The 10,665-nt window shown below is 42.2% G+C and overlaps 2 protein-coding genes across 2 annotated transcripts; both read right to left on the bottom strand.

Annotated features, from left to right (window-relative positions):
• Positions 1-62: 62 nt before the first annotated feature.
• On the bottom strand, positions 63-6,510 carry LOC116385339 (calcium-binding and coiled-coil domain-containing protein 1-like). The gene is made up of 13 exons (XM_031850708.1): positions 6,362-6,510; positions 6,131-6,233; positions 5,465-5,667; positions 5,055-5,300; positions 4,774-4,922; positions 4,617-4,686; positions 4,164-4,418; positions 3,930-4,055; positions 3,527-3,610; positions 2,582-2,669; positions 2,324-2,490; positions 1,106-1,176; positions 63-728 (listed from the first exon to the last, which is right to left on the bottom strand). Exons 1-13 carry the CDS (start codon positions 6,491-6,493, stop codon positions 701-703), a joined length of 1,722 nt encoding a protein of 573 aa, XP_031706568.1. The 5' UTR covers positions 6,494-6,510; the 3' UTR covers positions 63-700.
• A 1,611-nt stretch (positions 6,511-8,121) lies between these two features.
• On the bottom strand, positions 8,122-10,664 carry LOC116381969 (single-strand selective monofunctional uracil DNA glycosylase). The gene is made up of 2 exons (XM_031844558.1): positions 9,867-10,664; positions 8,122-9,364 (listed from the first exon to the last, which is right to left on the bottom strand). Exons 1-2 carry the CDS (start codon positions 10,200-10,202, stop codon positions 8,834-8,836), a joined length of 867 nt encoding a protein of 288 aa, XP_031700418.1. The 5' UTR covers positions 10,203-10,664; the 3' UTR covers positions 8,122-8,833.
• Position 10,665: the final 1 nt, after the last annotated feature.

Genomic DNA, 10,665 nt, shown 5'->3' on the forward strand with positions numbered 1-10,665 from the left:
AGGAAAGTCTTAAGATGGAAATGTACAAAATACAGACAGCCATCAACATGTATTTATCATCATATTTTATTAAAGAACCTTGTGTCTCCAACAGAAGCCCAGAACAATAAAGAAAAGTATCATAAATTAACATTCACTCCCAACCTGACGCTGTGCTCAACAAGCTGCAGCAGTACATCTCACACTGGTCTGTAAAACACCCACACCCACACTTGACACGGTTTCAGGATTCACACTCGCATGCAGAGGTTATGGGCTGATATGCCACCAAAACAAGGCTATTAAATCCAAGCTTTTCTCAAAACAACTGCCACATGTCCACATTTTAATCAGCTAAAAAGATGGAAAATGTAGAGACTAAAAATAGTCTAAAATAAACTAAAAGATACTTTTAGACAATTGGTATCTGCTTATGAAAATCTAAAGGAGACTTTCATTAATGCTTAAGCATCAGCCATACTAATAAACAACACTCTGGACACTTAAGACTTACATTTGGTGTCGAACACAAATTTGACTTTGAATACAGACACTCACGAGTCAAACGCTCTGCATTACAAATATGACCTTTGTGAAGGCAGTTTTCTACATGAAACAGCTACAAAACAACAATAGAATAACCTTCAAGGTTTCATTATGAGCCGCATGAACTTGCATTGCTGTGGTAAACAAACAACTTGCCGTCCATCTTTGGGTTTTTTTACCACATGGGGAAGTCGGCCAGCTCACTGCAGAGAGAAAGAGGATTACAAGTTTTACAGAAGGTGCTGAGGATTAAAAAAGAAAAAAGAAATAGACAACACACTCCTGCTGAGCCACTGCTTGAGTAACATGAACATTGCTGCTATTTTTACTCTTATTACATTGGTATTACCTTATTATTGACACCTTTATTTTTACTCTCTAATGCTCCCTGTGACTCTTCCCACGAGAAAAGAAAGTGCTCGGTAAGTGGAACGGCAGCTTTTCTAAAACAGCAGCTAGTCTGCCAGGGAGGAGAATGTGAATGAAGTCAACCAATACTATTTCAGGAGAGGTGATTCCGGTCATGGAGGAGGGAAACAGGGTGTGTACTGTGTGGCTGGTAGAAAGCCAGAATTGTCACCTCAGGACGGGGTCGGCGGGTTCTTGCAGCATCAGCAGCAGCTTCCCTTCACCAGCTGGGGGCTCGCAGCGCTGACGAGACAGAAGCAGAGATGGATGTAAAGTGAAGATTTATCTGTTGGTAAATATTATACACACCCAAGATAACAGGGATTACTGTTTGTATTTGTTTTAAGGCTAAAGTTTAAGCAATTGTATTAAAATCAAAATATCTTAATATATTTCTTTGATTTATATCTTCAAATATAATCTCTATCACATTTCATAATAAAGTGATTTGTAAAACATGGCACAGTTATAAGAAAGCCCATGCCATTTGAGTTAAAGCATTCACATTTAACTTTGTTCATCTTGTAACAAGACTGTTGGTTACAAGGTAGCAAAATTGGCTCGTCTGTAACTGTGATCTATAGACCTGAGAGGGTGGAGACATTCACCTGTCACTGAATGCATCGGGGAGGAGTTCAGTGAAGGCCAGGTTAACGGCTGGGTGTGCTCTGGTCAAATCCTTTCTGTCAGACCAGTTTGAAATGACATATTGTTTATATCCTTTGAGTTGAGTCTACATAGTCATAGTTATGACTATGTTTACTTCCTAATAGATCATGCTTTATTGTTGAGCTGTGTGAGACACTTACTTGTGAGATAAAGTCCAAACCAAGTTAGGCAAACTGTTCAATCAATGGTTAAATGAATATTGGATTCTTGTGTTTATTGTGCTCACCAAATAGAATCTCTATGGTCCAGGATACCTTATACTCGCTAATCAAGCAATAATAATCTGATTTACATCACATGTCAAATTCAGATTATAAAGGGTTTTTTTCAATAGTCTAAAATCCCAATCTTTGACCTACAGTGTGTTGATTGTGGGTATTGTGAAACAATGATCACAGTAATTAAGTCACTAAAAGATTACCTGAAAGATGAGAACCTGAAAGATGCTGCCGGTGTGCTGAGCATCGAGGAAGGATTTAGTTTGACCAGCTTTTAAGCAGTCACTGGTTCTCTGTGAATGTATAACTTTGGTGTTTCGATTTGTTTCCATATTCTCTCTTTTCTCTTTCTAACAGCTTTAAACCTCGGTGTCTAATGGAGCTGAGGCAAAAACTTGCAGGACGAGGGGAAACTAGTCAAATATTTGCCCACTCAGGTCTGTTAGCTCCGATGCAGGTGTTGTCTCACTTTGTTTGGTTAATGTGTGGAAAGGATGGCACACCTGTGTGTCAGAGGCTGCTGTGTCTCCTTTGCTTTGGATGCGTGCCTCAGCAGTGACATGCTCAGCTCTGTTGGGTCGTTCCAGCTGAGTGGACAGGAAAAGAGGCGAACAGATTGATCTGGGGGAAGCTGAGGAAGCATCCTCGTCATCCTCAGAGGAAGAGCCATCTGTTTAAAATCAGCATAGGTTCTTTGCTTTGCTTCTCGTTACAGTGCAGTGAAATAGCAGTGCCGTATACAAAGAGACTTCATTACTCACAGGTGCATGTGGGAATGTCCCCATTTGATTTAGTTTCTGGCAAAATCCTCAACCTCTGCTCTAACTGACGGATGTAGTTCATCAGGTCCTGCGGGTGTCCAATTTCAAACCCATAGATTTGAGGAAGATTTGAAGACAAAAAATAAGAAATGAATGATTAAGTCAATTTGAGGTTCTGTTGAGTTTATGAAATTGTTTGACTTTTTGTAATTGAAGATATTATCAACACTATTGTTTTAACCGTGCTATATTTCGTCAGTAAACGGTGGACATGCTCAGATCTTTTACTGATGTAAAATAGTAAAACCACAATATAAGAATACTTTGTTACAAGTATAAAGTATTAGCATTTAAGTATAATTTAAGTAGCAAATTATTCATGCAGAATGGCCCATTTCAGAATGCATTTTATATTATTGGATAACAATAATTCACACATTAATGTTGATTAACTTGTTGATTATATGTTGTATTATTAATCTGAAGCTGTAAAGTAACTAATAGTTTAAAGGGTTATTAGTGTGTAGGATTCGGTGACATCTGGCAGTGAGGTTACAGATTGTAACATTCTGAATACTCTCCCTTTCAAAGTACAAAATACAATTCTTAGTTTCAGTTGTTTATACACATAATTAATATTATATTGCATCACTGCCATCCAATCCGCCAACACCCTGCACACTGGTCTTTTTAAGTCATCAAATAAATGTAGTGGAGTAGTAGTGTAAAGTAGCAGTAAAGTATTACTCTAACACAGAATGCAAGTACTGTACTTGAGTAAATGTACTTGGTTCATTTCTCACCACTAATGAGCATAAAGCATAAACAAAACTGACATTTGTAAAATTAGGTGGAGTTGATACTCTTGACTGAAAGTCTTATGAGACTTATTATTAATCTTAAAGAGTCGTGGATATGTAGTCTAGTGTGGGACTGTTTGTCCACCTGCTGCTCCTCTCTATCGTCCTGGGCCGTCTTCACACTGGCCTTCAGCTCCTGCAGCTCCTGCTTAGTGTCACTCAGCAGCACCTACAGGGGGCAGCAGCGTTATACTCAGACCGTCTGTACTCACTGACTCATCTGACCTGGCTCGTGCTCTTTCCTTGCTGTTGTTGATCGCACGACAGTGGGGAGAAATGTTTACTCACTGTTCATGGAAGCTTTTCTATTTATGCCTGCAAGTGAGTAATAAAAGAACTGTGGCGAACTTTGGCATCGTTCTCCGGTTTCCAAAATGTAATCTGATCAACGCATGATGCAAATGCGCAGCACATGAGCAGTTATATTTAGAGCTGAATATGTTGGTGTGTTGAATAATAGTGACTGCGATGTAGTTTGATTTACTTACTCGATTGCAATCTCTCTCTTGCCCAAGCTTTACTTCTAGTTTCTCCCTCTCCGTCCTCTCCTCCTGGAGCCACTCCTCCTTCCTCTGCACCTCATAGCTCAGTTCTTGTAATTTCTTTGTATCTGTCTGCCATAAAAAAAAAAAAAAGCAAGTTTAACCAAAAGATCGGTTGACATATAGGTGTGTGTGTGTGTGTGTGTGTGTGTGTGTGTGTGTGCTTTGCTGTATCCTCACTTCTGCTGCATGTTTGTAGGCCTCCTGCTCTAGAGCCCAGTTGGCACGCTCCTCCCTGAGGACCAGGTTCTCCTCAGACAGCAGCAGGGTTAGCTGGGCCACTTGCAGCCGGGCTTGATGCATCTCAGTGTGGGTATGGCCCTGACGGGTGCCCAGCTCTCTCAGCTCCCTACGCAGGCCCTCACCTGCATGCTCACTGGCCCCCAGACGCTCCTGCAGCCCTCGTACCTCCACCAGGGCAGCCTGGTTCTCCACCTGCACAGAGACGAGGGAATAGGAAAATGAAAACTTCTCAAGTTCTACTTGTGGGTTAATGGAATTGAGGTGATCTTGCTCCCACTGTTGCAAAACACCAATCCAGTTCAAGCTAAACTGGGCCCAATACGTTGTTAGTCTTGTGGTTCAGAGCTCCTCTGTTTCCCTCTCTAGAAGAAGCACCACCAACCAATTTACCTGCAGACACTTTCTCTTTTCCTCATCGTGTTTCATTTGACTGGACATTTTCTTCACTCTCTCCTTCAGCCTGTTGGACAAAAAGTTAATTTTAGGCCCAAGGAAATAAATATACCAATGACGAATGTTTAATCCAGCATATGTCTCAAACACTTGCCTTTCTAGGTCACCGTTTTCCTCTTTCTTGGTGTCTTTCAGGACCTTGATGTCCTCCTCCAGGTCTTTAATTCGCTGCTGGCTCTCGTCTTTTTCAGCCATGAGTTTACTCAGTTCCAATGTCAGATGTTCCTGACTATATTTCACATTCTTTCAATGTTGTGGAGAGCAGAAAAAAAGTGATTAGATTCTTGTTCCATGTGTGTATTTTTTAAATCAAAAAGTTATCACTAGTTATTAATGAAATTCAGAACTTTATGGAGGTAAAAATGAGATGGCTACCCCGAGACATCCGGAGGCATGACCTGCCTGTACCTTGTGTTTTCCCTCCATCTTCTTCAACATCTCACAGTTGAGTCTCAAGTTGTCTCTAAGCTCTGAGAGCTCCTCCTTCATTGCTTCTCTCTCACGTTCCCACTCCACCCTTGCTTTGCTGCTGTTCCTTTTCTCGTTCTCCGTCTCCTCTTTTGCCTCATCTAGAGCCTGCTGTATGTTGGCTTGTTTTTTTAAGCACTCCTCCAGCTGACTCTGTTCACAACACGGGGAGAGAGGACAGGGACATCACATTTGAATGGATTTACAGTGCATAGTAGTTACACTTAAGGGCCTTTTCTTATTACTACTATGAAGGGAAGAGTAGCTTATCAAGAATGGCTGAATGCAATACTGAGTGACGTTTTTTTTATTTTCACCTGCAACAGCTGAGCCCTGGGGATGACTATGAGCAGCTCCTCCTCTCCATCCTCCTCATCTTGTTCCTCTTTCAGAGTCTCCAGATCCTCCAGCGGCTTGGGAGCACGGAAAGTGAAGGAGCGACTACGGGCACACTCCTCTCCCATCGAATCCACATATATAAACTGGTACTCCACAGCACTGGGGCGGGGCAGGTAGGATGCTGTAGCAAATAGACAGATGTAATAGCCAGTGTTAGATGGATATTATTATGATTATTAACCTATTGTATTTTAGTTAATTAGAAAATATACATAAATAAAACTTTTGTTTTTACCAAGCATTACAGAATGAAAAAAATGATGGAGCACAAGCCCGCTCTTAATCATCCCTCATCAATGACCCACACAAATGAGCTTGAATTTGACCACAATGGTAAAATCAGCATTAACTGTAGTGTTTTTTATGTATTCAACAACTTTTGATCCATAAACTTAAAAACCTTATTTCTGACCTCCAGTCGCTGTGATTGCTGATGTGGCAGTTTACTCCAGGACTGTGACATCACAGTGTACAGACAGACAGGTACGTCTGACCACACCCCACCATCAGGGATGATGGTGGGGTGTGGTCTATTGAATTATCACCTGTGTCATATGTTTTTAAATGTTTGGATGGATTCTTACCCTGGAAAAGTGCACAGGAGTTGACACCGGTACCCTCAGTGTAGCCTTCAGGAACAACAGCCCATGTATATGTGTAGTACTGTTTCAATGAGGAACAGCCCATCTGTGACATGATAACAGACACATTTTAGATTACATATATAATATAAATGTGCATCCCCATCACGACCCCATTGGCACAGAACTTTTTTTTTGCTAAAATATTTTCCTTTTCAGTGTGGGTGAATGTACCTCAAAAATCCCTATCCAGTCACCGCTGCTCCACTGGTGGTCAGAGGTCAGGCTGTAGTGGCACTCCACTCTGCTTTGGGGAAAGTACAGCTGCCCCACATTTCGAAACACCACCGTAGACTGTTTATCCATGGTAATAAGAAGCTGTGCTGTTGAGGAAGAAAACATACATGGAGTCGGTGAAATGTGTTCCAGTTTCAATCTGGTGGAGAACAGCTGATGAAAGGCGATAGCAGAGTCAGATCAGGAATTCAGCATGGTCACAACACCAGCCGCCTATGGCCGCACAAGCTGATATACCTACTGGTCATGGAGATTATACCATGCCGTCTAAAATAAAATAAAGCACTGTTGCATTGTCTACCTGTGTCAGGATGAATATATCAATTATGATGAATTATTGAAATTATTGAAACTGTTTTATAAATTAGTAATTGATCATAAAAGACCGTCCTCAGTCAATTAAAAGCTGTGTTTTATATTACATTACTAAAACAATGAGTGTTTGTATATTTCATTCCTAAAATCCACCAACCATAGCTTAATTTGCAAATAAGTAATCAATCAAGTAATACATGCTCCTAAATGTGTGCTGCGAATTTAAAATAATAATTTAAAAAAACTAAATCAAGTCATTCTCTCCTGTTTCTTCAGATACATCTTGCCTTTTGTTAACAGTCTTATAAGTTCTGTCTGCTATACCTAAGTATTCATGTCGTTCTAATCACATTTGATAGTTATGATTGGATTTACAAATGAATCAACTTTGTGTCGTGAATGTTGTCTTACCTTATTCTGCTGAGAAACGAATGTGATGTCTTGTCTGCTACTTGATGAAGAATAGAGCTGTGGATCAATCTGTAGATATATAGTGATGAGCAATCCTGTCTGGTGCAAGAGTTTCCCAACATCTCCTGAACCATGTGGGGCCCCCCAAGTAAAAAGAGTGATGCTGGGAGACTCATGGGAGATGCAGTTCACGAGTACACGGCTCCTCACAAGGCAAAGCGGTGATGTGGACTTCAACTCCCATTCTAGGACAGGGTTACAGGATACAGGATCTGCTGCTGGTAGTTATTGCTCATTGCCATTCTCAGTAGTGGCAGTGGAGGGGGTGAGAAAAGGATAAACATTTCTCTTCATAACAACTTCTGTGAGCCCACTCTCCTGGAATCAGTCAAAGGCATATAAAGCTAGTCAAACAACAGGCATCCACAATAGGAGACAAATTCTTGAATGTGTGATTCATTTGCGACGTGGACATTTCCTGCATTTTCTTGCTCTGAAAATACTGAAGCAAAGTTAAGCTTCGTGAGGTTTTCAACAGCGTTGTGTGTGAAACTAATCAGCCATTTGGATACAGACTACACGTATAATATTCTGTGTGGTTTTTATTCTCAAGCTGTCTGTGATTGCGTAATAATCTTGGTCTCCCACTTGATGGCAGTGTAGTTTCAGCACAAACCCACATTAAGAAAGTGCATAGTGGTGTCGGTGCTTTTGTGGGATCACATGGTCAAAAGTAAGTATCAGCCTCTCAGAATACCAGGGAAAACTCTGCTGCATTTGGTGGAAAATGTGATTTAAGTTGCTGCTTTCAGTTGCAGGCAGACAATGGCTGCCAATGAAGCAACTTTCAAAGTTACCCACTCATTTTGTCTTCACCTTTTCACAGCAAATATCAGCCTTAGCAGTTAGTAAGCCTTCATCGTTGAAGGACCAGAGGCAGAAAATGCAAAAAAAAAAAAGAGAAAGGCAAATTCATATTTCATTATTGTTGTTTATTTGAACTGCAAGATGGCTGATCCCAGAAATACACAGAATTGTTCAAATTGTGGATAAAATCTGAGTGTAAACATCAACAAATAAAATGATAATTAAAAATATATATTGCATGAACAATACTTAACTGTATGTTGACAAATAGATGTCTCTGTAATGTCACCATTCAAAAGCTACAGTGCTTTTCTTCCTGAGAACTATTTCTTTATGGATCCCTTTTTGGAGGAAGAAAAGTTATAATGACAATTGTTTACTTTGGTTTCGGGCTTTCCCCCCAAACTATAACATTCAGAGGTTTAATTAATGCAGTTACTCGTCAGCAACTCTGAATTGTTAGCAACACCCTGATCTTACAATCTGACTATAAACTTGATAATATATCAGAGCAGCTGATACTAACATTAGTGTTTAGGCAGCCTGGTGCACGAACGCATAAAGAAAAGCCATCTCAAAAAGAACGGATCTTTGAAGAGGAAGAAAATGTTGCTAAAGAGATGTTTACAGCAGCTGTGACGGCAGACGTGGAAGGCCTTAGTGTATTACGAGTACTCCATAGAGCAGCTCAGACACACACTGAGCTGCGAGGAGAAATGCGAGTCTGTACTTTAGTAGTACATGGACCCATTGATCAAATCACACAGTCACTGATTCTCTCCATGCTGCTATTAAAATCAGAGAAGGTCGACTAGCTCACATGTTGCTCAGCAACGACAAGACACCAAGTTTGGCCAGCTTGGCTTTGGCAACTTCTTCCCAGCCCTTATTGGCTTGCGGGTTCCTGGGTGACGGATGCATGATGCCCTCGACCTGCACGTTGACACCTGCGGCTGACAGAGCTCGCCGCGCCCGCTGCTCTGCCACCCTTCCAACCCCGATGACCATGGTGATGCCCAGTGCCTCCACCGCCTGGCACAGTGCAGTGTCACACAGGGCGAGGAGGGCCTCTCGTTCACCTGCTGGCAGCTCAGGGGGGGTTAAATTCTTCCCACTGGCACCGATGAAAATGAGCGGGCATAGATTGTGCACGAAGCAGTGCTTGAAGAACGGTTCTGGTTCACCACACAACTTCTGGAAGAAGCCCCAGAAACGTGCTCCGCTCACTTCCTTCTGAGTGCAGGCCAGTCCGGTGATCCGCCGCTTTGGGTGCTCGTCAGGAGGATGACCGACCTCCCCTGTGATCTTCAGCCAATCCACAACTGACCTTACTTCACCAAAGGGGACCTGTGCCAAGAAACGCAGATCATTTCAGATAACTTAACACATTATAAGACACATTTATTGCAGTAAATTACATCGATTTAAACAAGTCAGAAACTTTTAATAAGAGCAACTGGCAGACCGACATCTGGCATGGAAAACTGGGAAAATATAGCTCAAACTGGGTATTTAAGTAATAAAGCATGCAAAATCATGTAGGAACATGTTAATTAACACAGGATAATTATTCAAAACAGGTAATAATGCAGCATCCTCCTGCCTTAATTTAGGCCCTTAATTGCAGTTGATCTTTGGAGGTGCATTTTGTGGTTGGGTTGTGATAAAATACTCGGACCAAAAGGAAAACGCGCGTCTGTTCATGCAAGCAGCTCGCAGAAAATAAAGCTTGTTGTTTGGGTTCGCTTCCGCATTAGGCCACCGTGCATTACAGCCGAGTTACCCTGGCCCCTGTGGATGGTGCGCACATAAGAAACGAGAGAGAATGGTATCTGAATGCTGCGCTCACCCCGGTCTGTGCCATGCCGAAGGGTCCTGGATTCATCCCTAAAAACAGGATCGTTTGTCCGCCCTGACAGAACTTCTCCACGTAGCAGCGGTGGGTGTCCCATGCGTACTCCAGCGGGTTGTAGATGTACCGGACCGGCTCGCTGAAGGTGAGCCGACGGAGGTGGGCGCTCAGCTCCAGTTCAACCTGCAGAAATCTGGAGGAGGGAGTCTTGTTGTCCTCCGGTGTCGTCGCAGGTTTAAGCCCCTGCTCCGATTCACACAAAGGCTCTTTAATCTCTCCATCTCCACCAGCGAGCTCGACCGTGTCGTTTACAGATGTATTGTCATCTGACATTTTGAATTGTAAGCGTAAAAAGCAAGACCCCAGTTATTATTATTATTAATTTGTTTTCTTCTTCTCCTCCGTATTCGTATTCTTCCTCCTCCTCGCTATTATTATTCTTCTTCTGTCTGTTTAATGGCGGATCGCTAACAAACTGTAATTACATACCGCCACCTACTGTTTGTGGAATCATAGCATAACATTAACTGATGAGAAAGAAAGACAGAAAACACACCAGAGTTCCTCATCCCAGTCTTTAACGTTCTGTAAACAAATTCAGGAGAGATTACCCGCACTATGCACGCGGAAGCACCAGTCCCCCCCCACCCACCATCCAGGGGCGACTGGGGCTAAGTGGAGAGCAGGGGCTCAATCAGAAGATCAGCGGTTCGACCCCCGGCTCCGGTAGTCGCATGTCGATGTGTCCATGAGCAAGACCCCAAACATTGCTCCCGTAGCTGTGCCTACGGTGTAT

This window comes from Anarrhichthys ocellatus, unplaced genomic scaffold (genome assembly GCF_004355925.1).
Source record: "Anarrhichthys ocellatus isolate YVR2014 unplaced genomic scaffold, GSC_Weel_1.0 scaffold1, whole genome shotgun sequence".
NCBI classification, from domain to species: domain Eukaryota; kingdom Metazoa; phylum Chordata; class Actinopteri; order Perciformes; family Anarhichadidae; genus Anarrhichthys; species Anarrhichthys ocellatus.

Coding starts and splice junctions, on each gene's coding strand:
- LOC116385339 (XM_031850708.1), bottom strand. CDS start 6,493: ATGGATAAACAGTCTACGGTGGTGTTTCGAAATGTGGGGCAGCTGTAC. Junction 3,611..3,929: donor AAGAGAGAGATTGCAATCGA/GTAAGTAAATCA, acceptor TGCCCCCTGTAG/GTGCTGCTGAGTGACACTAA. Junction 729..1,105: donor CCCGCCGACCCCGTCCTGAG/GTGACAATTCTG, acceptor TTCTCTCTGCAG/TGAGCTGGCCGACTTCCCCA.
- LOC116381969 (XM_031844558.1), bottom strand. CDS start 10,202: ATGTCAGATGACAATACATCTGTAAACGACACGGTCGAGCTCGCTGGT. Junction 9,365..9,866: donor TCGGCATGGCACAGACCGGG/GTGAGCGCAGCA, acceptor TTCTTGGCACAG/GTCCCCTTTGGTGAAGTAAG.